The 27,611-nt window shown below is 40.4% G+C and overlaps 1 protein-coding gene across 1 annotated transcript; it reads left to right on the top strand.

Moving 5' to 3' along the window:
• Positions 1–486: 486 nt before the first annotated feature.
• On the top strand, positions 487–27,611 carry fubp3 (far upstream element (FUSE) binding protein 3). Its single transcript, XM_086300819.1, has 19 exons — positions 487–616; positions 12,489–12,600; positions 15,146–15,179; positions 16,081–16,130; positions 16,269–16,340; positions 17,817–17,874; positions 18,105–18,267; positions 19,255–19,353; positions 19,548–19,652; positions 19,755–19,857; positions 20,549–20,649; positions 20,873–21,002; positions 25,376–25,536; positions 25,812–25,885; positions 25,996–26,072; positions 26,371–26,427; positions 26,617–26,667; positions 26,784–26,908; positions 27,504–27,611. Exons 1-19 carry the CDS (start codon positions 521–523, stop codon positions 27,510–27,512), a joined length of 1,677 nt encoding a protein of 558 aa, XP_086156945.1. The 5' UTR covers positions 487–520; the 3' UTR covers positions 27,513–27,611.

The following is a 27,611-nucleotide window of genomic DNA, read 5'->3' as shown; positions in this document are numbered from 1 at the left end:
AAAAATAAGCAGCCAAATCTCAAAATAAGTCAGAAATTCTTGAAAGTTTGACTTATGAATATTTATTTTTGTTTAATTTAGTGGCAGAAAAAAGCTGCCACAGATATAGCACTGACCTCTGAGTGATATATATATATATATATATATATATATATATATATATATATATGTATATGTATATATATATATATATATATATATATATATATATATATATATGTGTGTGTGTGTGTGTGTGTGTGTGTAGAGAAAGAGGGGGAGAGAGAGAGAGAGAATTCGACTGAATAAAGAAATACACAAAATAATTTTTTTGACTAAGTACATATGATCTTTCAAATATATAATATCATTAATGTGTGCAGTACAATTCTCCTCTATAGTTGTAATGACTGTGTTTTTCTTACCTATGTCCTACATGCCATGTGTTCTACGGTCAACTCGCGAGATCATCTGGCTCGCGGTGCTTTGGTTTGGCACGTGTGCTTTTTTTTTTAAGTGCGGCTCTCAGCTGCCGAGGCGGATGATGATGATGGCGGAGCTGGTTCAGGGACAGGCCTCGGTGGCTCAGCCCGGAACGAAAGATGACTTCGCAGACACGATACGCCGGGTCCGACAGGTAAAATGCTCTTCAGCGAACACGGGAGAGACGCTTTCGCACCGCAGACAACGTGTTTGCGGGCGGAGCAGACCGAGACTTTGGTTGGGGCATCCCAGATCCTAAACTATAAACACCCCTTTTGCACACTGCGAGCTGGCAAGCTAACATTAAATAGCCGAGACGGCATAGCTGAGCGGACAGATTAGAGTTTATAGAGAGCAGAAAACGCTTTTATTCAGCGTCAACGCGGTGAAAACGACCCATAAAGACACGTTTGTCACAAGACACGACGGCTTATTGAGGTGTCGAAGTTTGTGCTACTTTAGGAAGTTAAGTGAGTCCACTGCAACCTGTTGTCAACTCTCAGAAGTTGCAGTTAGCTTGGCTTGCTAGCTGACTAACACAAGTTGAATACCCTGCAGCTCGACACCACGTGACTGAAGCTAACATTTAGTCAAGACTTGAAGCCCAATACGGCTAAACTCTCTCTACGGGCTAACTTGTTAGATTACAATGTTAAGTTAGCTTCAGTGAGACAGCTGTAAAGAGGCATCATCAAAGATTAGTGAGTAACTGAATGCATCACCAACGATTAAACTACCTCGTTTGTTACGCTTGTAATTTATTAACTCTTCCTTGTGAAACGTGTGGCGTGTGTTGGACATAAAAACACAAGCGAGCAAGTTACTACAGCTCGTGTTAGCTAGCTAGCGTTTGTGGTAGTGTGTCCTCGCACGCAGCGTTGGAGTTAGGCCATGTAACGTAACGTCATCTGTTGAAATAAGCCCCCCTCCACTACTCCTGTTATGTACACTGGATTTTTCCACTGCTCCTTGAAAAATAATAATTAAAATAAAATGCAGTTTCGTCAGAGATGCTGTCCGGTGTCTTTTTGTGACCGTTGCAGACATGGTCACTGGAGCAAGCTATCAATAAGTTGATCACATGGAGCTCGCTCTTTACTGCAGGCTTAACTAAAAACACTTATATTGTGCAAACTGGACTTTACTCTATAGCTACTACTGTGCCCCCCTCCAACCCCCGTGAATTATAAACCCCACCTGAATATCTTACCCACTAAAGTTGTGTACTCAAATACTTCCACAGCAGCCCAATGCATTTTTTTTCTCAAAATATACTAATATAGGTCAATTTAATCTAGTTTGGAGCTGACATGAGCAAAAACATACTGAATGTATTTCACTGTCTCAGAGTATGATTGTTTTCACATTATAACAAGTTCTTTTGGGGGGGGGGGGCTATGCACACACAATTTAAGGTATACAAACTTTGTTGGCTTTCCTATCAGAATTTTGTATTATCCTTTACATTTATAAAAAAATTTTAAAAGTACTTTAAGCTTGAGTACATGTAGACACCACATACAACACAGATCAGATGAACCTGGATTACCCCTTTTTAAAGCTGCATAGACACCGAAAGCTATTCACTCATCGCACATTGCTTTGAAGCTGATGGCTGGTCAGTTGTAGACATTCCAGGCTCTGGTGCCTAGGTGACCCACTACCAAGTCATACATCAGTCGGTTGCTTCAGTTACTCATCTGGAAGTTGAGAACTGTTGATCTCAGGTCGCGCCCATTCCCCCCTTGCCCGCAGTTATTTTGCCCCTAGTTGCTTCATCAAATCAAAAATGTCATTCACATTCTATAGTCTCTGGTCACCACATCACTGCAAATCGCTTCCAGTGTGTACATAACTAAAGTTTGACTAGAAGTTGACTAGAGCACTACAAAGTGCTTTTGGGGAGACGTTAATGTGACGGAACAGCAGCAGAAACGAAAACAAACTAAATACACTTAAAGAAACAGGATTTATTGGTGTTGTGGGAAAAAAGATGCAAAGTAATGTGCATTTTGATTGCATGATTTTTATAATGCTGTTAGTACGACTCTGCTGTAGGGCTGCACGATATTAGGAAAACCTGCGATGTGCGATTGTCTCCCCCGAAAAAATTTCCGTTGTGAAGGTTTTCCTTGTATTTCCATTGTTTATTCAACTTTTGTTGCCTGTGGACTTGGGCTTGCATGTGGCCAGTCAACCAGGGTCGTTGCGTAGTCAACATTAACAATACTACTTGGTTAAATGTACTATTGTTACTCGTACACCTTTGAGTGGCTTTGTAGCGTAGTGGTCTGAACAGTCATCTCACAAGTGAGAAATCCTTGTGCTGATCCCAAGGTTTTGTCTCTGGAAGGGCAATATAAAAACAAAGAGAAAATCTGACAGATGAAACGTATGGAGCTACCCACCGTGGAGCCCTCTTGTAAAAAGCAAGTAGCTAAAAGTAGCTTTTAGTATGTCCACATGCTGGTATATTGCTTTGCCAATTCATTCTGTTGGCTGTGAAAATACAATTAAAATGCTTCTATAAGGTGTTATAGATGCATGCATACAAGTAATGGGCCATTTTAGACCTTTGCTAAGTGGGTTATCAGCAACAGGGCAATGTTATATCATGTATAATTTAGCTTTTGTGGATAGAAAAGAAATGTTGTCCTGAAACTAAAACAATAGGATCATTTCCTTAAGGTGGTGTAGATGCATAAAGGATTAAAAAATGGGTATTTTTTTTTTATCCGGTTGCTACATCGTTGCTCGGCAACTTTATGGCATCTTAAGCCTAGATTATACTCTGTTGCAGACATGGACAGCTAGGGACCCGATGGCAGAATAATCATTCCCGTTATACTTTGACATACACTTAAACTCCGCCACCTGGGGAGCCTGCGTAGTTGGTGCATTGTAATGTAAATTCTCTGCGTGCGAGTTCACACGGGCAAAAGAAACCGGCTGGCACACGGACATCTACAGGGGCCCTCGCGCTAACAGTACATTGATGAAATTTACATCACTAGTTGACTTGCGGACATGTAAAGTATAATTCCTGCTAGGGCTGTTCAATATAATGATAAATATTGGATGACGATATGAAAACGTCTATCGTTTCATTTTACGCTATCGTTTGTTTCGTGGTGTCGCAAAATATTTTTTCATCGTTTTGATGGTCACTGTAGAATTTCTTAAAGTTCTCTCTTTATCTTATATTTAATATAACAGAGTGTTTACGGATGAGCAGCTAAAAAGAGCCGTCAAGTGCTAAAAATAGACCTTAGAACACGCCATGTAATAAATACTCACAAGGAAAATTGCGGCCGTTTTTACTTGTGAACCTGGAGTTGAGTGTTACATGACGCCCATGCACACATTAACACTTCACTCAAGTCGAGTTGCCCAAGATTCACAGAATTTACAGAAAATGTAAAATTTTTGTGATATATATCGTTGTCAGGACTAGAGCAGGGTGATATGACCAAAAATATCTATCACGATATACATTTGAAAATTTGCGATAACAATATAACTGACGATATAATTAACACTAGACAAAATACTTTACAACTCCTCAACTTTATTAGTGCAAAAAAAACCCCATCAATGTATTTTGCTCTTACACAAGCAGCTTTTTAAGTGCATTAAAATTTTATAAAAAATTTGCACTGCAAATGCAAATCCTTGCTGATAGTTTAACCAAAAGGCATTTCCAGTGGAAATTGGCCGACATATCCTCAGCATAACCATGTATAATATCCACAAAACTTAAAAAGAGGTTATATACACACAATACGGTAATATTATGTTGAAGCAGAGTACGTATCACTCCGCGAAGCTCCTGACTACGGTAGCTATAATGCTCCGACACTCCATCAAGCGGTGCAGCTTCGTAGCTTAGCAAAGTCGTACTAAAACATTTGACAGATTTTCGAGTGCCGTGTAGCACATAAAATCGTTTCGGGGTCAGTAAACACAACCAGAACTCATACATAAGGCACACGGGATTATAAGGGGCACTGTCGATTTTCAGAAAAATCAAAGGATTGATTTCAAGTGTGCCGTATTTACCAAAAAACACTGTAATAACGACGGCCCGCTAGCATGCTCTACCAAAAATAGTGCTTTGTTGTGTATCTGACGGACGAAAGCTAAACCAGTTCCACACCACTGAAGCTCCAGCATTTTTACAATCCAATTCTGATTCATCCGTTTCATTTAACGATCCACTTTCGCTCTTCTCATTCTGCGTCGCAGCCATGTGCGTATGTAAACAAAGGCACTGCGCATGCGCGTTTTACACATATTCTATCGCGATATTTCATTTTCTTATCGTTGCCCAACATTACACCGGTATTACCGTGAACGGTATGATATGGCCCAGCCCTAGTCAGAATGATAAATGTCTTATATCGGGAGATGAGATTTTGGTCATATCACACAGCCCTAATTCCTGCTTTCGTATATTATTCATAATTGAATTTTTGTGAATATGAAAATGTTCATAAAATGTCATAAAAGAAATTATGTAATTTTATTTATTTTAAATTAAAGGTGTTACAGGTATATGAATGGAAAAACATAGGCCATTTTAGTTTATTGCCAGGTGGTTGCTAGGATAAGATAATCTGTAAATAAAAACCTTCAGCTTAAGACATACCTGTATCAAGCGTAGTTGCTCAACACCAAGCTTGGCACAGTTAGTCACTGGCACACAAAGAAACAGAGATTTCTTGTACCATAGTAAGATTCCTTTAATGTACAACAAGAGTTACCGGTTTGAAAATGTTACAACACCACCAGCAATGCAGCCAATGTCCCTCTAGGTTTCTGTGAACGAAAGTTGCAAATAACCCAGTGGAACTGAGTAAAATGTTGAAAACTGTGCGTAACTGCACCAGTTAGCACTATTTTGATGTTTTGGTGTTTGTTTTAAAGGTGGATGTATGGCACCAGTTTCTCAATATACTGGAATATAACCAAGCAACTAAGGCCATGTGCTGAGCTACACTAATCTGATCCTCTGTTTGCTACAATGTACATGGCACAAAGTAAACTATATTTCAGGCACATTTAAAACACTTAAGTTTCACACAGCTCCTCAAAAATACAGGGAATATTTAACTATTAGCATAGGACCACTATTTTGAAACCACAGACTAAATTATTGCCATCTTTCTGTTAGAATCCAGAAGTAGACCGTGTACATGTAGCTTAACAGATATGAAAGAAAAGATTTGACTGTGTGATTAATTGCAGAGAGCCATAAACAGTTGAATGAAGCACCAATAATCTGTTCGTCTCTGCCACATTTTGTTTGTGGCTGGTCCTAAATTGCAGATTTGACTCGCTACACTAGTTCCCTTAAGTGGCACCACATACTCGACAGAAAAGAGAAGTCATCCCATCGTTTTCTGTTTTGTTTTGTTTTTTTGTGCATCATGTGACATTGATGTGGCATTAGTGTTGTACGGTTTGTTTTGTTTTTTTGTGTCGTTTAAGTTCCCTCTGATGCAGCTAAAGCTAGTACCTGTTTGTCCCTGCTTGGGAGCAGCTGCTGAAAGTGACTGACATTTAAATCTTGGAGCCGAAATGGCTCAGCCGTACATTTCCTACTTTCTGCTTTTATTAAATGGTCTTGAGCCATAACAACAACAAGTCACATTAAATTGCTAGTCTAATTCACCTCTGCAATAAGCCCCCTATTTCCCATTATCTCAGTGTTGTTAAGCCATTTTAATCCCTAAATAAGTATTTGACATTTAACACATTTGTTTTTTATTAAAGTATGAGACCTGACTGACAGTAGCAGTTTTTCTTGTTTTGCATAGCTGCTCTGCAAAGGTTGCATTCAAGAAGTGAAACCCGGAGGACAGGCCAGGCTGCAGTGCTGTTTGCCTTATGGCCTCACTGGACACAGAAGGCTTTCTGCTGATGAATATGAAGTGTGTACCCTTCAGTGAGCCACCATCCATGAGATGGCATGCCTGTCAACCTCTTGCATCATAGATGTAGATTTCTACATTTGTTCAATGTCAGGAGTCCAAAAGTCAGAAAGGGGGGGGGCAAATTATAAATTAATCTACACCTCTGCCCACAGTTAAATCTTTTTTCCCCTAACATTATTTAACTTGCACTAGTTTGCTCTCCTGACCCACAGCTGCAGGTTAACGGGTGGTGGTGGGGGGGGGGTCAGGCAGTACAGAGCAGCAGGGGAACAGTAGCTTAACTGAGAGTATCCGCAGTGTTGAGAACAAATTCATATAGACGGATGTGGTAAAGGTGATAAACTTGAAGCTTTTCTACTTTTACAATAAGGTTTGAGTCAGCTCCTGTATAAATGCAGCATGTAGCAATTGCTGGTGTTTAAATTGCCTTAATTTTTGCTGGATAAATATAAAATGTTTTGAATTATGTAGTTATTTAGCAGTCTGCTAGTACCGCTATGATGATGGCACAAGGACTGGGCGATATATCGAGTTTTTAAATATATCGATATATTTTTATACGAGATGAGAGATGTGACGATATCGTTTATATCGATATAGTCTATGTTACATTATAATTATACTTGTGGAGCCGCATGTTTGCCTCTTTTGTCTCTACGCTGCGTCACTCTGCCTCGCCTCTCTCCTTCACTGAGCACAACTCCCCCTCCCCCATCGCTTCACCTGCAGGTAACGACAAGATGGACACGGCAGCTATCAAAGAGGAGCTGGTCGGTAAAAAAACATTTGGAGATTACTATTTTAGTGCTGCAGCGTTAACGTTATTAAAATGAAGTTAATGCCATAACTGTATTAACACGGCAAATCTCCGTTAACGAGTTGCCGCGGATCGCCCCGTGTGCGGGGCTGCATGGCGTCAACGTGTTAGCGTTACGGTTAGCGGTTACCTCGTTAACGTGTTGACGCCGTGCAGCTAGCACTACTAGTATTTTCACCATTTACAGCGCCATAAAGTGAAAAATGAAGAGTGTGTGAAACTGCGTGCTGTATCTCCTGCCCCGAAACAAACTACCTTACAAAACTCGTATACCGTATTTTTCGGACTATAACCTTACACTAAAATCCTTTCATTTTCTCAAAAATCGACAGTGTGCCTTATGTGTGAGTTTAGGGCTGTGCGATATGACCAAAATCTCATATCCCGATATAAGAATTATATCGTCCCGATAACGATATAAATCACAAAAATGTAACTTTTTCTGTAAATTCTGTGAATCTCGGGCAGCTCGACTTGCGGGAAGTGTTTCCAGCTGCGCGTCATGTAGCTGGAGTCAGTGTTTTAACCGATGCATGAAACTATACATTTTTAGACATAAGTTGTAAAGGCCGCCGTTTTCTTTGTGAGTATTTATTACACAGCGTGTAAGCCTGTTCATCACCCCGTTCTACGTGAGCAAAAAGTGAGTGTTGAGTGCCTGATTGGGAAATTGTAGTTCAATGGTGGAGGTCTGTGGACAGCTTCAGACTGCTCATCAACCTGCAGAGAGCGTCTGATGTCAGAAAGGGGCAGTGTCAAAAATATGTGGTACGACCGATGTGTGGTACACTCTTGGTTATAGGTTTTGCATGGCTCCTGTTCCTGGTAACTCCGCTGTCACTCCCTTCCCTATTTTGGCCCACTTATCAACCAGTTAGCAGTCTTCCACATGGGACATCATTGCAGCTGGGATGCTTCTAGGGCTGAACGATATATCGCATTTGCGATAATATCGCGACATGATCAAGTGCAATTTTCTAACCGCAAAGGCTGCGATTATACTCTGGACATGTCCAAATTCATGGGCTGCATCCTCCTGAGGCCGCATTTGTAGACCGATTACGTCACAGCGACGCGCCGAAGGCTGTCCAAATTCGTAGACTCCTCCGAATGTAGCCGACAAATGCGTCCTCCTTTTCCCCGAATTTGAAGGATGGGTCGGGTGTGTCCTTCGTGGCCTACCATATCCCAGAATTCATAGCGCGGCCCAGCCAAACTCCAGTTTCCAGCAATGGCGGCCGCTACTAAGTTTTAAAATTACTCATACTAATCTTTCTGGGTCACAAAATAAACTTTTAACATATTTTCAGGCGAGAAAGTAGTTGTGTAAACATCAAATATCTGCTCGGTTTATCAAGATATCGCATATTTGCAAAAGTGACGTTTTCGGAGGCGTCTGCTACCCACCAGCTCGACAGCTAGCCGGGAGCTCGAGGGTTACTGATGCGGCCGAGAACGGCACAACTCCCGGCACATCATTTTCAGATCACCGCGGAGTTTCGCTGCTCGGGTTAAACGTAATATATAAGTCACTTAGACAACCTAAAAATGTTATTGTTGGGCTTTTTTCAGTGTTTTGTTTGTTCGTGAGTAAATCGGTTTGGCTGAGATTAAAGTTATTAGATTAGATAAAATAAAACTTTATTAATCCCCCGGGTGGGTTCCTCCTTGGTTTTCACACAGCTGACTAAACGTCAAACAGAAAACTTATTAAACAGAAGTATGAGACAGTCGAGAATTTACACCAGTGTCTGGTTATATTTTAGATAGCAAGAAGCAGACGGCCGAGTTTATTAAACTCCACCGAGACAGCGGTGACGCTAATCAGAACTAGCCTTCTGATTAGCTAATCAGAAGGCTAGACCGTCCAATTTCACGCCTTTAAATTTTAAAGGCGTGTTTGTGTGTGTGTTTATACAATTGCTATTATGTTTGCACTTTATGTGTAATGTTACTGACTGCAGAGATCAGTAAGATGTGTGCATTTTTTATTTATTAGTTTTATTTATTTAATATTATTTTTTAATTGAATGACTGTCTAGTAGTTCACAGATGTCGAAAAACTGAGTGTGGTAAAGCCACTGATTTTTTTTTATGTATATTTCTGCAATCTGCACATTGTACTGACTTTCATTTTAATGTTTACACCAGGGTTCCTTGTCAGCACTTTATGCTCAGATGTTTGTAAGCTAAAAATAAACTATTGTGTATGTTCAAATATACTGTTGTGATTGAAGAAGTTAAATAAAAATGTCAGTCATCAATTCATGCATCACCTCATGTCATCATAACAGAGGTCTGTCTTCCAGGAAAGAACAGTTTAAAATTAATGTAATATAGTATTGGCCATACTATATGATGTATTGCTTGTCTTTGTTTAATAATACAGAAGACAAAGACCTTAAAAAATAATCGCATATCGCATCGCAATCGCAATATTGGGGCAAAAAATCGCAATTAGATTATTTTCCATAATCGTTCAGCCCTAGATGCTTCTACACAAGGGAAGAATTTCTGCTTTTATTTGAAACTACATTTAGGTTAATGAAGATCTCTGCTTTGTCTCGTTTACTTTTAAAATGATTTCTCACAGTGAAAGTTACTAAAATACAAAGTTAGGACTTTGTAGAGATGGTTTTCGAAAAGCTCAGCCTCTCTCCATGCGGGAAAAAAAATCAGCTGAGATGAAAAGATGTGCATTTCACATTTCTTCTTAATACAGAAATGTGTTTTTGTGTTGTTACACATGTACTTAAATGCTACATCACCATGGAAAAAAACAACCCCACACCTGCTTCCCTTTATGCCTCCTTATTTCCATTGCAGGCCTCTCACTTCATGAAGTGGATAATTGTCCCTGAAGGTGATGGGAAACTAATTTCCATCACTATATTTTCATATCGGGGAAGAAATTCCAGTCAGGCGCATATGGCAATTCAGTGTAATTTCCTGTAATCCAATACTTTTGTATGGAAGGAGAGGTTGCAGATATAATGGGGGAATGGAAGATGCAGCCGGTGCTCACAAGAAGATTTAAATGTCGATCATTGCAAGCATCTAATTTAGGCAAGTGGCTGATTTGGAAATGGCTTTAAATCAGTTTTTAGTTGAGCTTTAAAGCAAATAGCTGCACTCTACTTGTACTTTAAAGATGGGCTCGAACACTTTCCATCACTACAAGAAAACTGGGTAGTGAAACAAATGTTGTGTTGCTAACGTGGAGTGCTGAGCCTTACAGCTTGTTTGGTAATTTAAAAACAAGTGCTGGTCAAAGCTGAGCGTATTGTTTCGTTATGTTTTTTTGGGGGGGGGTTTAGATATTCTGTGCTATATTTATTTGCCAGATTTCCCTGAATTATATTATAATTTAAAGAAACTGAAAAAATAAAGAAAAGTTGAATGTGCAACTGTTTGGTGCAAGTTGCATGATTTGTGTGTGGGGGATATTGTGGTGTCAACAGTTTTCCCCAACAGCCTTTCAATTTTGGAGATCAGTAGCAAACTAAAGTCCTGTGCACAATAGGGCTGCCACGATTTGTCGACTAGTCACGATTACGTCGACTATCAAAATCGTCGACGACTGATTTAATAGTCGACGTGTCGTTTGAAGCTTTGTAAGATCGCAAAAGACGCAGGAATAATAGCAGGATTTAAGAGTGTAATAACGGACTGAAACAGAAGATGGCAGCACAGCATGTACAAGGATGCCAGCTGCCGTTAAACCCCGAAGAAGAAGAAGCAGCTGTGTCCCAGAATTCATAGCGCGGCCCAGCTTAGTTTCCAACAATGGCGGTAGCTAGTTAGTTTTAATATTACTCTTATTATTCTTTCTGGGTCACAAAATAAACGTTTAACATATTTTCAGGCGAGAATGTAGCTGTGTAAACCTCAAATATCGGCTCAGTTTATCAGGACACCACATATTTTCAAAAGCGCTCCGACGTTTTCGGAGATGTCTGTTACCCACTAGCTCGATAGCTAGCCGGGGGCTAGGTCACTAGCGCCGTGAGAACACCGGACTCCCGGCAAATTGTTTTCAAACCCACCGCCGTCTTTCGCGACTCAGGTTAAATATATATGAGTCACTTAGATAAATTAAAAATGTTGTTGTTTGGCTTTTTTTTTTTTTTTTTTTTTTTTTTTTTTTTAGTATTTTATTTGTTCCTGAGTAAATCGGTTTGGCTGAGATTAAAGTTATAGTTTTTACACAGCTGAATAAACGTCAAGCAGACAGCTGATTATCAGAAGTGTGAGATGCTGGAGAATATACTCCGGTGTCCTGTTATATTTTAGATAGCAAGGAGTTTATTAAACTTTACCGAAACAATCTGCAAATTTCATTAAAATTGAATAAACTATCATCTTGTCTTTATTTTTAGTTAGCACCTTAAAAGCTTAAAGCTGTAAGCTAATGATAGTTATATAAGAGCAGATGCTGCTGGTGCAATAAGCTGTAGTTTTACGTCCAGTGGATGATGATCTGATTAGTCGACTAATCGCATAAATAATCGGTGACTAGTCGACTATCAAAATAATCGTTTGTGGCAGCCCTAGTGCACAACCAATGACGGCTTTGTACTTTCTTCTATCTGTTGTAGCTGTTTACTGTCACCAGGAGGCAGTGTCACAAACACCTGGTCAATGGCTTGTCAATGCTGTATCATTTTTGATCTTTGGGTTTTTTGGAAGTGCATCTGGACCAGCAGCTGACCAAAATTGCCTGACATTTATGCTGGCTGTCAGGCCGCTGGTTAAGCAGAACCCTGCGTTGTATATAATTGCAGTGAAATTGTGTTGCTGTTTGCTTTTTGGTTTAGTCACTGTGTGTTATACATTAGGTCCTTTAATTAATTGCTAGCCGGCCCTTTGAAAGAGATTCAGTTTTCGCTCCAAGGACCTGGGAGTCTTTGTCGGTGTTTTAGGTAGTTGTTGTGACATATCTTGTCAGTTGTGATATTGCAATGTACTCTGATCTTTATGATTTATTGATGAAAGCTTGAAAACTTGAGCCAGTGAGAACCAGAATGTGACAGATGTTTCCAGGAAAGCATCACCATCGATCAGTCGTTTGAATATATATACTGTCACAGATTGCAGCTGTCAAATAGATAACACCCTAGAGAGACCAAACTTTGCTCCAGAGCTGATGCTTTAAATCAAGCAAGAAGGAAAGACGAGGTGTCACACTTATAAAAGGTTGCCCAAGATTATGTGTTGGAAAGGGAAGTGTATGTTGAAAGGGTATCATCATGTATCTGCTGTTTTGTCCGCAGATGACAGCCAAGATGGGAGGAGACCAGATGCCCAATATGAACAGTTCATCTCCAGTCTTGGACCCCTCCATGTATGGCTTTGGAGGCCAGAAACGTTCACTAGACAATGGAGGTGAGTCTTCAGGATATATACGCGCACACGCCGCATATTTTATAACATACGTGCTCACTGGCCCCTTTGTTAGGTACACTTTGGAACCACTTTTGACTTCAGAACTGCCACAATCCATCATGGCGGAGATTCAACGTTACTGAAAACGTTCCTCAGAGATTTTGATACTGACATGATGGCCACTCACAGCTGCTGCAGATTTGTCATCTGCACATCCATGAACTAACACCACATCTAAAAGGTGCTCTGCAATCTGGTAGCTGAAGAAGTAGTGAACTGAAGAAACAACCACTTTATTTGGAGAAAAATAAAACAAAAAAAAATGCAAGAATAGCCCAGACGTCCCAGTTTTACACTAGCACATGAACGCAGCTTACATTTGTGGATCTATGCAACGCTGGAAGTGTAAAATTACTTTTAAAAACCCCACATGGGCATATGACATCTGTGTCTATCAGGCAATTCATGCGCACACATTTAAGGTTTTGTAAGTGAGGGAGTGTATTTTTAAACATTTGTATTCAGACAAAGCTTTTTAAAAGGAGAATTTGTCTAATTTGTGAAGCCGAACTTTATAAATTGTGCGTAATGATCAGTATTTATTCCGGTGTGGATTGAAGCATGTGCTTGCGAGTCCTCAAAAGTTGACGCATCACTGCACACATTAGTAAATCCTAATTTATGCCTCCCTTTGGAGGCCCATTTGCATCTAGGTGCATTTGAACATGTGTACCTACCAAAATGGCCAGCGAGTGTATAGTTCATATGTTGGCAGCATAAAATTCACAGATATGTTTTCTGGTTCTGCAGCTTCTCTTGCATAATGTTTACACGGGCATTCTGCTGCATGAAAACAAGACGCGTTTATCACTATTGGAGAGTGATTTTCAAAATCTGGGATATAGAGCCGCAGCAGGCGTGTGGTTGATAACCAAAGGAAAGCATGCAGTGAAATTAAACTGATGTAGGGAAGTTTGTTTTGGGTGTTGTCCCTTTTCCTCACTGAACTTGATCTTTGTTTTATTTGCTCTGTTTTATTATTAATGATTAATAAAAAATGGGTGACATGACGCATGGCTCTTTGCCTTTTTAGCTTGCAAGGGTTTGTGCAACTCTGTTTCATACTGGGCTCCACAGAGTTTAGCCAACAAACACCATTATCCAATCCGAAGGAGAAAATGAGGCATCGCCTTTTGGCGTTACTTTTCAACAAAAAGCTGTGGCAGCAGTTGCTAGAAGCAGTTAATCGCTGCTTATAACAGTTTAAGTGCACTGGTGGCCAAATGTTTGCAGCACATGCCATGCCTTGTGCTTGTGATTATTATTTGTTTCCATCTCTTGCTTAAGATGGAGGGAAAACAACATTTCTTGAGTTATTTGGTGATTGGATAACTTGTACAATTTGCATCAGTAATCGTGATCCTTTTTCAGGGTTTGGCACAGAAGAAATACATTTTTGTTTTTACTCTTGCCTCTAGAGCTCTGGCTAATTGACAGTTTCTCATTCAGTCACTTTTCAGTATTCACGGTTCTGTGTAGAAGTTGCCAAACTGCCTGTGTACATTTCATCTGTGTAGGAGGAACTGTTGTAATCTGAAGTGTTTTTGTGTCTGCTTGGACCTGACACTGCAGTGTCGTGATTTTATTTTATTTATTTTTAACTACAACAACAAAACATTGCATTTTTCTATGCCTTGCACACAAAACAAAGATTTGATGTCTTTCATATCCCCGAAGTGGAAACGCGAGACATTTATCCTGTCGTCTTATCTCCTCACAGTTGTTTGTATGATAGTTCCACCCTGAATGAACGGATAAGAAAATTGTATGCAATTCTAGTTGAGGTTTATTTGCTACTGTCATTGTTTGGATCGCTGTGTGCTCAGCTTTTTCTCAGTCAAGGTTTTTCTTGCAGTCTGGAGGGGAAATGACAGAAATTGTATCTGTGTATCACTGCAGTTAATTATCAAACAAGTACACAGGCACTCGAGGCATTCAGACTTGATCATCCAGTCTTGTCCTCGTACGAGTGAGACACACACCTTCCTCGTTTATATTCATAGCGGTCCCATTCTTAAGCGTTAACCCCAGTGCTTTTCCAGAAGAAGTGAAATCAGTGCAAACAGCCATAAAATTGATTGAACCCACGAGATATCAACTCAGGTGTTCACGTCCATGGCAGCACATCCTCCAGTGACCCTGCAGGACCCTTGCTTGGTGCTACCTGTCAAAATTCAATTCAGGACCAGCAGTCGCTGACCCGGCTGCTGCCTCTCTCTTTCTGAGCGGCTCTGATTGAAACACTCACTCATACACTTGCAGGCCCGATTTCCATGCTGGTGAAAGCCCCCTGCTGCAGGTCAGCCACAAACATGAAGGATTGGCAGAGCCGTCCCCTCCACCACTGACTCGTTCTTTCTCATTTTGCTGCTTCGCTGGCGATCACTTGGGCAGATATTTGTGGTGCATCTGCTGTATTTTAAACCATGATCTCAGATTATTTGTCACATGTTAATTGGTGTGCTTTCCCCTCTTTTTCTCTCAGTGGGGAACCATCTCAGTGCAATGGTACATCAAAGGTAAGCAGAAAACACCTGAATAAGTCCTGTGTTCATAGAAGTGCACTCAGTTTATCAGCGTATTTTCTCATACAAGCACATGCATGTCTGTGGTTAACAGTATGTTGTTGTGCCGTCAAAGATGAATATGAACCCAGTTTTACATGGTTATCATAAAGTTGTTGCTGCTTTTGCTTTTAAGTACTTTTGCTATAGTTTAACAGTAAATTAAATTAGAAAAACGTAAAGCACCTTTAACGTGGACTTGTGATTATCTCATCATACAAATATTAATATAGTGGTGATCACATTAAATGGGGTCAAAGTTTAAAGTGATGTGGTAAATTTTTCTCAGTGAGTCAAAAGCTCAGGCTTATTAGCTTTTCTTTCCTACTCTTGGCTCTGTATGTAATCAGTGTGAGCAGATATTCCCTAGCATGGTCATCTCAGCCCCCTGCTGATTTGGCTGCAACCACAGAAGCTCCACACACCTGCTGTTCAAACCCTCTGTTTATGAGCGACAGCCATTCACAATAAAGTTAGCCAAAATTTGTTTCTGACTGTGGGTGGACACCAAGCCTTGGTAATAATATTTTAAACTGTTAGTCATGCAAAGCTATTAATGTCCAAGAATAAAACGAATATGGTACTCAAATTGATCCTCATAGGTCAAAGCAAACCTTTTGGTTCAAATTGTAACTTCCTCACAATCTTATAGCCTCAAACAAAATAAAATGAAGTAAATTATGTGCCCTGTGATGGACTCGCAGGATGTGCCCCAAATTTCAGAAGTTATTCTGTTGATTGTATAGAAAACGGTCATTAGTTGTAGTCCCAATAATTTCAGCATTATTTCTTTTGATGTGTACAAGATGTCTCTGGCAGAAGGGCAGAATATTGATCATGTACCAATTTCTCTCAGGGCTTTTACAACAGAAGACTTCAAAGTGCCTGATAAGATGGTGGGATTCAGTAAGTAGCCTAACATTTGACCTGTAATCATCAGTATTGACATTCTGCTCAGTTTTTGGGTCAAAGCACTGGGCCTCAATCTAAATTGTGGGGCGGGGGAGAAAAGTTAAATGCTGAAATTTCTCTCTTTTTGCTCAGTCATTGGAAAAGGAGGCGAGCAGATCTCAAGAATTCAGCAGGAATCAGGTTGTAAGATCCAGATTGCTTCAGGTAAGTCCAGTTTAATCATAAACATAATATAAAAACATGGTGGCAGTGAGGTCTTTCAAGGTGGCAAAACAAATGTAATAACACATAACATGGTCACTTTTCATTTTGTATATAAATACTGCGCCGTGTGCGTTACTCGCTTTTATTGTGTGCAGCAATAAAAGATGATGGTGAATGTTGTTTCCTCTGAGGGTCAAACTGTGGCTGGAAAGAAGTTTGACATAAATTAAATGTTGACGAGGTGAAAAATCATCAAAAAAGCCCCAGATGAAAATTTAATTTATTGTATATGTATGATGTACAATATAATATATTTCAAACTCTCATCTTCTGTTTTATTTGGTCTTGTTTTGGTGACACATTGGGTTTCTCCAAAGCTTCAGCCTTCCATTAATATCTTTTTTCTTTTAAGTCTGAGCAAACTTGCTAATTTTTCATGATTGTATTTTAAAGATACAATTTATGCTAGCAGAAGCCTCGTGTCTCTGCCAGAGGCCGTTCTGCATTTGCAGCATACCTGCAGATTAAGAAAATATTGAATTCAGGATTTTGTATAGAATATTTACCTGAACTTTTTGTTTTTATCAAGCTTTAAGTTTGCATGAGCAAGCCTGTACTTTTGTGGACTTAAAGTATGATGTGATAAGATCAATTACTAAGTTTTCTGCTAAGGCTAGCAAACTTGGTTGGTAAGCGGCATTCACAAACTATAGCTGAAGCTCACATGCCTGCTAATTAGTGCAAAGTCAAGGACTAATAAAATATTAGAAACACTCAAATCCTGGGGCGCAGACTTCCTGGATGTCTGTTCCACACTTTAGGCTAAATTTCACTGTCAGATTCCAGATAGTGAAAGTTGGACTTTAACATGTGTTGCTAACTTTTACCATTTAGGGAAGGGGAAGAAAGTCTAAATGCAGGGTTTTGGTTTTTTTTGGGGTTTTTTTTGTTTGTTTGTTTTAAACCAGGTTGTAACCTATTGCATAACATAAGAGCCAGTCGCAAGTGGACTTTACACTTTAGAGGACCTGCAGTTTGTGGCACTTGGCATTTTTATTTTCCAGCCTCTCTGTGGCTCTCGTCTTTGTTCTGCCATTCATTTATTCTTTGTCTTTGAGCCTAGTACAGAGGGTTTGGGAGTTTTGTTTTGTTTTTTTCCTCCCCACTCAAGCTAAATTAACAAAACAGAGGATTGTCTTCACATAGTTTGTCCAACATTGGTTCCAGTGTTACTCGCACAACTATCAGCACTGTTTGTGGGACATGCAGTGTTCGCCACATCTCAGGCTGTGGTTTGTTATCATGTTAAGTTGCAAGTTTGTGAAATATGTTGCTGAAAAATGAAACTCACCTTTTCTAACATGCAGTGCATTCATTTTTTTTATTGCATGAAACTAAAACTTAACCAAAACTACTTGTAAATGCAAAGATTTATTTTTTAGTGATGAGTTTCTTTAATTGTCTGTTTTCTTGCAGACAGTGGAGGCATGCTGGACAGACCCTGCACGCTGACTGGCAGTCCAGAGAACATAGAGTAAGTCTCACATTAACTTTGACAGATTAACTGGAACTCCACATGTCATTAGGAAAGTGTGCCCTTTTGTCATTCAGGGCTTGAACTCCAGTCTCTTTTCACTTGAAGTGCTGATCAGTGAATGAATCACCTGAGCTCATCTTTCACAACTGCAAAGCGTTTTCTTTGGGGGTGGTTGTGCAGGTTGTAGTGACAAATCCCTTGTCTTGCTCTTGGCTCCATCCCTTCAGGCAGGCAAAGAGGCTTCTGTGCGAGATTATCGAGCAGTGTAGGTATGGTCCAGGCTTCCACAATGAGATGGACGGGAACAGTTCCATTCAGCAGATCCTGATCCCTGCAAACAAAGTCGGCCTGGTGATTGGAAAAGGAGGAGAGACCATTAAACAACTGCAGGTCCGCGAGTAGATGCACTGCACTGATAACACAACACATGCACTACAGTAAAAACGAACCATGGTGATGACCTGATTTTTGAACTTCGTATTATTATTGCAACATTTTGCATACAGATTGTAGGACTATAAAGATTGCAAATGGAGAGAATGGGTTTGGTGTTTAACAACTGTTGGAAGTTTCGGGGGACACGTCACAGCCCTGTTGCACAGGGTTAAACTTTTTTTTATTTTTTTAGAAGGTGGTTTCGTGTTAGTCTGTTTGAATCACGTGACTGTAATTAAAAATATGCCTTGAAGTGGTAACTGTCTGCTTTATCTGAGAGTTCTGCAAAAAGGACACTAAAAGCACAAAGCCATCCTCTAAAAGAGGTCTGAGGAAGAAGGAAGCAGCTCTAGTTCTAAATTATCCACTGACTTACAAACTGCATCTTTAGAACAGATCAAATTAAGGTGGTCAAGTTGAAATTGATTTCTTTAGACTGGTTCTTTTGGGACAAACTTAAGGTTTGTGTGATTCTTCATCGAGCATTTAGGAATGAGTAAAGTGTTTGACCTGTCCAGTAGAAACTGACCCAAACTGAAATCAGCTGGGCTCTGTTTTAAGCATTAATCACTGGAGTAGGAACAATCGGAGGGCCCTTTTCGAACATTTTTCAAGGGACCTGTTTCAGTACCAGTGTGTGTTTTGAGCCTTGTTGTCAAATGCAGTGGTCTGATTGGTCAGATATCTTTATTCACATGTAAACAAACAAACAAAAACAAGCTTAATTCAAAGCTAAATGCCACAAATTTATCCTGCAAAAGTACATGGTTTGTGTGAACGGCTGCATTCAGAATAGTTTTGTTTTAGTTTTTTAACAACAAAAAATACATCCTGTTCTTTGAGATGTGCTAGAATCTCCTCCTTTTTGGAGCGAGTAGTATTTTGTTCCCCAGGTAACTCTTTGGTGGTTGTTTCTTCTTCTGTCTGATTGTACCCCTGCAGGAGAGAACAGGAGTGCAGATGATAATGATTCAGGATGACCCCATGCCCACTGGAGCAGACAAGCCCCTGAGAATCACTGGGGATCCCCACAAAGTGCAGGTCAGCCTCAGAAGTGCTCAGTGTGTGCCACTATCTGTCCTGTTTTACACTCAATTTTACACATTTTATGCCTTCAGCCTTCGACTCAAACATTTTATTTCGAAACTTTTTATTTTTTTGAGGAGCGGGTCAGTCCGACTTGGCTGTGTTTCACATGCAGGATCGTTTACCCAGTATTTGAATTTTCTTCTTAGCAAGCCCGTGAACTTGTGGTGAAGCTCATCCGGGACAAAGACCAGGGGGACTACAGAGCTGGCAGGGCAGATTTTGGCTCCAAAATGGGTGGAAGCAGTCTGGACGTGAGAGCCTTTTTCTCTGCTTTTCAGCTTCGGGACAGCCAGCTAAATTTGCTCAGAGTACATTTAAGCGTTCTTCATTTTCCTTTCTTTCTGTCAACATAGGTGGTTGTGCCTAGATTTGCTGTTGGCATCATCATTGGCAGGAATGGCGAGATGATCAAGAAGATTCAGAATGACGCTGGGGTCAGGATCCAGTTCAAGCAAGGTAAAGAGGATTGAACAAGGCCTCATTTTGGCCATTTCTGCCTAATACGATTGGGTCTAGATTAATTAAATCACATACAAGGGAGTAGCTGATGTGCATCTCTGGTATTTTAATTAAGCTGTCGTAAAATAAGCTGTCATCATTTGTAGTTAATGTAAACTGTAGAGTAAGAGGTCAAGAAAGCCCTTAAAATCTGACATGAACGACACACAAAATATGGATTTAGTACAACCATGGGCTCTTGAGTGTCTTTGCAAGTGCTTGAAATCAAATTTTTGTACTTTATTATAATAATTTTACATTTGTAAAGTGTTAAGCTTGTACATTTTGGTCCTTATCAGCCTACCTGCATGTAAAAGATGACAAAATTATAGTTGTAGTGGTGATGTACTTTACAATCAGTCACAGAAAAGCTTTTTCTGAATTAGCCCAGCTGTCAGTAGCTGTTCATTCAGAAGTTACGGTTTTGTTTGACATCTGTCTCCTGGAGTGCATGCGTAGTTGGTGCATTTTCATGTAAATTCTCTGGAGACGTGTCCATGCAGTCACGGGGGAAAAAAACAGGCAGCCACTAAAGTTAGAAACATATCACCTATATTTTCTTAATTTAAATTCAGAAAAGTATATAAAGTCTTCATGCGGTTTAAGCTTCTCTAAAATAACTTTTCCTCCCTTGAATGTGGTTGTTCAGATGACGGTATCAGCCCCGACCGTGTAGCTCAGGTGATGGGACAGCCCGACCACTGTCATCATGCGGTCCACCTCATCAATGAACTCGTTCAGACAGCTCAGGTATGTGCTTCTTAGTCCCCGTGTATTTGCATCTGTTCATGCAAAGTTGGCTTTAAATATTTAATTAGACAATTTGTTTATGAATAAATTTTTTTATTTTTATTTTAAATGTCCATCAGAGCAGTCGCTCATATGCAGGGATTTTTTTTCCTGACCTCCAACAATCTGTCAAGTTCTTTTGTGTCTTTATTATAATGACCTTTCTCCTGTCTCCTCCTGACAGGAGCGAGATGGATTTGGCGGCGTAATAGGACGTCGAGGGCGAGGTGACTGTAACATGGGAGGGCCTGGAGGTCTGCAAGAGATGACATATGCAGTACCAGCTGATAAGTGTGGCCTGGTGATTGGCAAAGGTAAGGAAAATGTTCTGGAGATATTTAAACACAGATACAGTTTTTTCTTTTAAATATCACTAACGCTTAAGCACAAGATGCTGTTTTTTGTATTTGTTTGAGCTGATGTTGCATAAGCCTGATTAAAATGAGCAGACTTGATAAGAGTATCCAGCTCAGCAGATTGCAGTTTCCATTTTAATAACTGCCGTTTGGTGTCCTGCCTCTGAGAGAGACTGATGAGGAGAGGAGGGGGTGAGTGACCACCCTCCTATTATCCCTCCAGGGCTCATGTATACAGCACAAGTGGCATTCATTGGCTTCACTAAGGGCTTAATGACGGGGATAATGCGTGTAATGTGACATTAATTGTTAAAGGTGCATAATAACAGCCCTCAATCATGTGGAAGGCTGCCTGGCATCTAATGAGGGTCTTTCAGCCCAATAGAGTGCAGCGAGGGAATGAATAGGAGGAATTAGCTTATTGGCTATTCATGCCCACTCTATTGCCAGCTATTTAAAAGTCATTGACCACTGCATTGGAAGGAGCTGTGTGTGTGTTGTATGCTAGGATGGATGCTGCCTTAGTGTGTGTGTGTGTGTGTCTGTGTGGGGAAGGGCAGGTCAAAGGGGGCCTCTTTACCTAAGATAAAAACATGGCGATAGAAATGTCAAGTGGCTTTTGTGCATGTAGTGGGGCGAGGGAAACAAATAAACCTGGGCGTTGCGTCCCCCTCTCTGTGCATTAGCATATGAAGTGGGCCAATATGGTGGAGATGGCGGTGGGTCTGGGTGCTGTCAGGCATCCCTTAAAGGGTGCAGTGATTAATATCTTTACGATGCCATATGCAGCTCATTGCCCCTCTGTTCTGACCTCATACACACCGCCACACCGAGCTTGACGAATCAAGCCACCCACCAACCTACTCAGACTTTACCAGAGACGTGACGTTAGTGCAAAACACATAACCAGCATCACAAAGTATATATCAGTATATCCGTACATTTGCCGTAGTACATCTGTATATTTGCTTAACTTATCTGTATATAATTGCTCTTATTGCACTTCTGATTAGATGCAAACTGTATTTCGTTACCCTGTATTTATACGTGTGTAATGACAATAAAGTTGAATCCTGATCCGAAAGTTACACCGCACAAGTTTTAACCTGAAACATCTAAACCCACAGTGGGCTGCTACCTTTGCTACTGGCTAAAATTACCATTTGTGTAGGAACTTTTGTTATTCATCATAATTTCAACCACTTGTTGTTTTGTTTTTGTTTTTTTAATGATTTAAGCTTTTAATGATGTGATTTTGATATGGGGTTGTTTTGCTAATTTAAGCTGAGTGAGTAAATATTTAAAAGGGGCCTGTGACTTTTTCAGCTCTTCTTGTCAAAGAGACAAAAATAAACTACCAATAAGTACGTCTGAGACGTAATAAAAGGTTTAGTTTTTTGGGGTTTTTTGGCTTTTTGGGGAGGTATTTGGGTTTAAACTGTTTATATACTGAATTGTTTGCACTTTTAGTCCTTTTAAAATTTATTTAATTTTAAATCTCATTAGTGACAGACTGCTGAGAGCACGAAGGCACGTTTTTATCTACTCCGTTGTTTTCTATTTCATTTTTAAAAATTTATTTTATAACTTCTATTTTAAGTTTTTAAACTAACCAATGAGATGTTAAAATAAGATGTGATCTCTAATTGTTTATTTCTTTGGTAGATTCCTAATCTTAAAAAAAAAAAAAAAAAAAAGCCCAACCCTTCATTTGACTTCTGTAAAAGGTGTTAAAAATATATATAAACAGTCTTCCCTTGGAGATTAATGTATTTGAATGGGGCTACAGGTTTGTCTGTTTCCCTGCTCTCCCAGTGGAGCAGAGACTTTCACTGTTTAAAAGTAAATAAATAAAATTTTTACCTCAGCTGCATTTAGTTTGTTATTAGGCTGGGGTTTCAGTCTCAGCAGTATTTCATTTTATTTGGCCTTCTTGGACAACAAGTCAAATGGTGCATTGGTGTTTATCCCATAACACGAGTCAATACCCATCCTTATTTTTTTAAAGTGGGAAAATACTTGCATGCAGTTCAGCGAATATACATTTCTGTTCGTGTTTTAGAAGTTTTATTTATTCCACTGTTTCAGCTATAACACCCCACTGTAATGTCATATAAAGCTGAATACAACGACATTAGAAACATCGCTGCCCGTTCTGCTAATTCTACTTTCCCTTAATGCCACTAGAAGTTTTATTTTCCCCACCAGCAGCTAACCAGTCCCTTGGCTTCGCCCTGAATGCCGTCACCAGTTGCACTTTTGTCTCCCTCCTTTTCTCCACCTCGCTAAACCAGTCTCATTAATAAAGCCTGTATTATCTGTCCTCACTACAGCCCAGTCCATGAAATGAATAGTCGGGGTCTTCATTGCTCTCTGCTGTCTGACTAGAAGAGCTCATAATGGCTTCATTAAGGCAGAAGTTTCATTTGGTTGACAATGGGTTAATGGCCCATGTGCAGTCTTTTGGCAGCATGGAATAAGGCTACCGGAGGAGGAGAGATTTTTGATGAGCGCTTTCATTCGGAGGTCAGCCAGGGTCATCAGAGTGTCAGCCACAAGTGAACAAATATGTAATTGATGTTGGGACAGCCCCGGTGTCCCCCCGGGAAGCACCCTCGGAGACCCCCCCCCCCCCCCCCCCCCCCACCTCTCATCACAGAGGACAACACCGAGTCAAGAATGAAAGGGGGTAAAAGAGACAAACGATATCCCAGAAGGAGGATACGCTTCAATTTTGGCCCCCTTTCTCCTGCCAGCTATGTTTCATTTCTCCCTGCTGGTGTAATTGCTCTCCCCACACGTCGGGAAGCTGGCATCCGATGCAGAGGAGGGGCTGTCGTGCAGGAGATGTCTTCCTTTGTTTCCTGATTTGCATGGATGTTACAAGAGAATGGTAGATAAGTGGTGAGACACATGCCGTATTTTTCTTAAGGTAGCACTCTTAGATTTGGTCAGAAGAGAAAGTTGGCCCAGTGCTCGCTCCATGTGTTGTGGAGCAAAGCACCGAGTCGGACCTCAGAAGAGAGGTTACGATGACTTTGGTCTTCATGCAAACCCTGTAAGACAAACTTGACGGTCTCGTATTGAATGACCAGAAAGTGTAGTGAGCGACAACTGTTTTCTTCTCTCATTGCTTTAGTTTTGATGAAGTGACACACAGATATCATTTCCTTCACTTATCAGGTAATAACCTAATTTAAAGTAAAGACCTTTACACGCCGGCTGCGTGAAATCTGTGCAAATAGTTCATGCGTTCGAAATATTTTTCAGACTCTCCTTTATTTATTTTGTTGTTTTTTTGATACAGCCGTGCACACGGATTTTTATTTTTTTAATTTATTTTTTATTTTTTCTTCCCATATCTGAATAAACCGATCTGGCCAATCAGATCATTACACTAAAATAATGCAGCTTTACATGTACAAAAGCCGTCGTGATACAGCTCCAACTCTGATGAAACCACAGAAACAACAGGACCAGCTCATCATCGCTTGGTCTCATCTTGTTTTTAACTGCTTTTTATTGTAATTTCTTTTAGTTTTTTAAGGGCAAATTTCTCACAAAAAGTGTGTGTGTGTGTGTCATAGCCAGTTTGACTCTGAAAATTCTGAATTTCGTGAGTTGGGTGTGTAACGGCTTTTAGCCTCTTGGCCTTAGAAAGATGGCACGATGCATAGATGGAGTCATAAATAGAAAGAAGAGGGGAAGCTGTTATTTATGGTTTTTACAAATTCAGTCATGCAGATAATTGGGAACTAGCGGTATATGAAAGCCAATCGTTAGGAAGGGCTGTGGACATCAGTGATAGCAGTAGCATGGAGAGGACAGTGGTAATGAAATCTAAAGTGGATTACAGCTCCTGTAAATATTAGTCGGGTGCATTCATAGTCAACAATTAATAAAACTGAGACGTTACTAAAATCGTTTCCTTGTCTGGAGCTTCTTTCAGCTGCTCCCGTATTCACAAAGGGTTGTCACAGCGGAGGATGAAGGCTCTTCTTGACATAACCCTCTCAAGGATTTGTTCCTCCTCTTGGTCTAGAGCGAGGGCTCTTTTAACATGTTAGGCGAATGTGTTAACCACTGTGCTAAACACATAACCTTGTTCCCAATTAGCTGTAAGCTTTTCACTGCTTTATTATGATAAACTCTGACCAGTACTGATAGTTGAGCACTTCAGATCTTGGAGTTTACTTGGAGATTAGATCTGGAGTCTTCCAAACCCACCTCAGCCCACAAGTGTTTGGCGTTAGTGCTAAATGCACTGTTGTTTGAAAAATGTGTGCAAGCTGCATATGAAAATTGAGTGCGTTTTTGTTTTGTTTTTTCAGGTGGAGAAACCATCAAGAACATCAAAGAGCAGTCTCGTGCCCACGTGGAGCTGCAGAGAAACCCGCCGCCCAACACCGACCCCAACGTGCGCATCTTCTCCATCCGAGGCACCCCTCAGCAGATGGAAAAGGCCCGCCAGCTGATCAATGAGAGAATTGGGGTAGGTGGTCTAGCTCCAGCCCCCCACGATACTCCCTCCCCAAAATGTCCATTGTCTGGTCTGATATTCATGAGCGCACATGTCAAAGCGGGGAGCTTCTCGGTTGAGCTAGGCTGCTCTGGTCCTGGTGGCCAGCAGGATGTCACCAGAGGTTAAACATGAAGAATCCATCAAATGGACTTAATGGAGTGCATCAGCGCTCGGCCCTGCCCTCTGACCTTGCCTGTTGGCTCCTTTTAAACACAAGTGTGGTCTCCTCTCTTTATCTTGTCCAGGGCCCAGGAATCGGGGGGAACAGCACCTTCGGTATGAATCCCTACAACCAAGGACCAACCACTCCCCCGCAACAGTAAGGGTCCATTTCTCTCCTCCTCACAGTGCATTTTAACACACACCTATGTGAATATAGATGTTCAGCAGATGCCGTTTAAACTCACAATTGCAATCTCCTGTTTGAAGTGGGCCTCAGACGTTCATGACTGGAGGATGGGGGACAACTTTTCAGATATGGCAACCCCAAGGACAACAGGATAACGGTGAGTAATTTCACCAAGAATGTGCTTCTTTATCTAGACGAATACTGTGATGCATTTTAAGAAGTTTTATTAGCTATAAATTTGAAAACTGCGACCAAAAGCTCGGCAGCAGAGCACGACTAGCTCTGTTCTCAGTCTTTGGCAGCTTTCCCGGAGGTTATCCACGTGTTTCTTGCACCGACGTGTTTTCCATTTGCTGTCGGTGGAAATCATCAGAAAGCAGCATTGCAGATGGAAAAGCGGAAAAGTAAAATCTAGCCTCAGTAACTCTGGCGGCATTATCTGTGTCTGGTTTCAGGTCACAATGGATCCCAGACGGGCCAGATGGACTGGGAGCAGTATTACAAAAAGTTAGGCAAGTGTCACTCAGGAACAAAAGGACATTAATCCCTCAGCTCTTTGTTTTACTCTTTCAAGACTGAAGTTGAATCTCATCTGTGCACATTCATTTTTATTCACACAAGCCTGTTTTTAAAAAGAAAAAAATGAAAAAAAAAGAAGAGAAAGTCAGTGGAGTAGAAAATAAAAATTCTGCTCGTTATAGGTCAGCAAACCCAGGCCCAGAGTACTGTTCCTGAATACAACAAAGGATGGGGTATGTAGTTTTACCGTGTTGTTTTAGGAGTGCAGTAGATACGGATTTAAGCATATGCTCAATTCCTGCATTTGTTTCTTCTTCACCTAATTTGTTTTTCCCCTCCTTCTGTTCAGGCCAGGCGGCTAGTCCTGGATCTCAGCAGACCTCCAATCCTGACTACAGCACCTGGGTTGACGTCTACAGACAGCCGATGGCCTTCTTCAGCCAGGGCGCTCAGACGCAAGCCCCGGGTCTTCAGGTGAGGTCGGACTCAAATGTACAGATGTTGAAGGATCAGCCCGTCTCATACGGCATGCATTCAGTTTTATACTCCTGGAGTAAATATTAAAGTTAGGAGGATTTTTTTTTTTTTTTTTTTTTTTGTATTGCTGCTGATTGTGGTTTACATTTAAGAAATCATAGTAGTGATATTTTACTTTAGCCAGGTGTAGTAAAAATATGTACTGTTTTTGTTTGGTTTTTTTGTTGGGATTTTTTTTTCTTGATAAATAAAATTACATTTGTTAAAAAAAGTAAAATATTTATATAATATATATTATCACTTTTTTTTTCCAGCTTAAATTGGTGTATTTAATACTAAGCTCTTGGAAAATAGGAAGAAAAAGCAACTTTACTCCCATTAAGACTGTAAATATTTTATCCATTAACTGACTGTTAATTAGAAATGGTTCACACTCAAAATTAAAACTGTTTTTAGAAAGCTCGCAGTATGCTGCTGCACCGAACACTGTGACGATGCAGCGTTTTTGCAGTGCTGTCAGTAGTCGCACGTTTTAATGGAAGTGCCTGACAAATGTCGATGTGCTAAACACTGTCATGTTTTAACTTTACAGGATCATTAGAGAAGGCGCCCAGGTTAAAGACTTGAATCACTGAGGATGAAAACAACCCTTCTTCTTCTTCTTCTTTCTTTTTTTTTTTTTTTTAAACTGGGGGTGGGG

This window comes from Aulonocara sp. 'chitande type north' Nkhata Bay, linkage group LG7 (assembly GCF_057382095.1).
Source record: "Aulonocara sp. 'chitande type north' Nkhata Bay isolate Kocher_YH1m ecotype deep benthic linkage group LG7, A_spYH_male_GT1.1, whole genome shotgun sequence".
Lineage (NCBI taxonomy): Eukaryota > Metazoa > Chordata > Actinopteri > Cichliformes > Cichlidae > Aulonocara > Aulonocara sp. 'chitande type north' Nkhata Bay.
The sequence above is the reverse complement of the archived record's forward strand: the minus strand, read 5'-3'. Positions and strand labels throughout refer to the sequence as shown.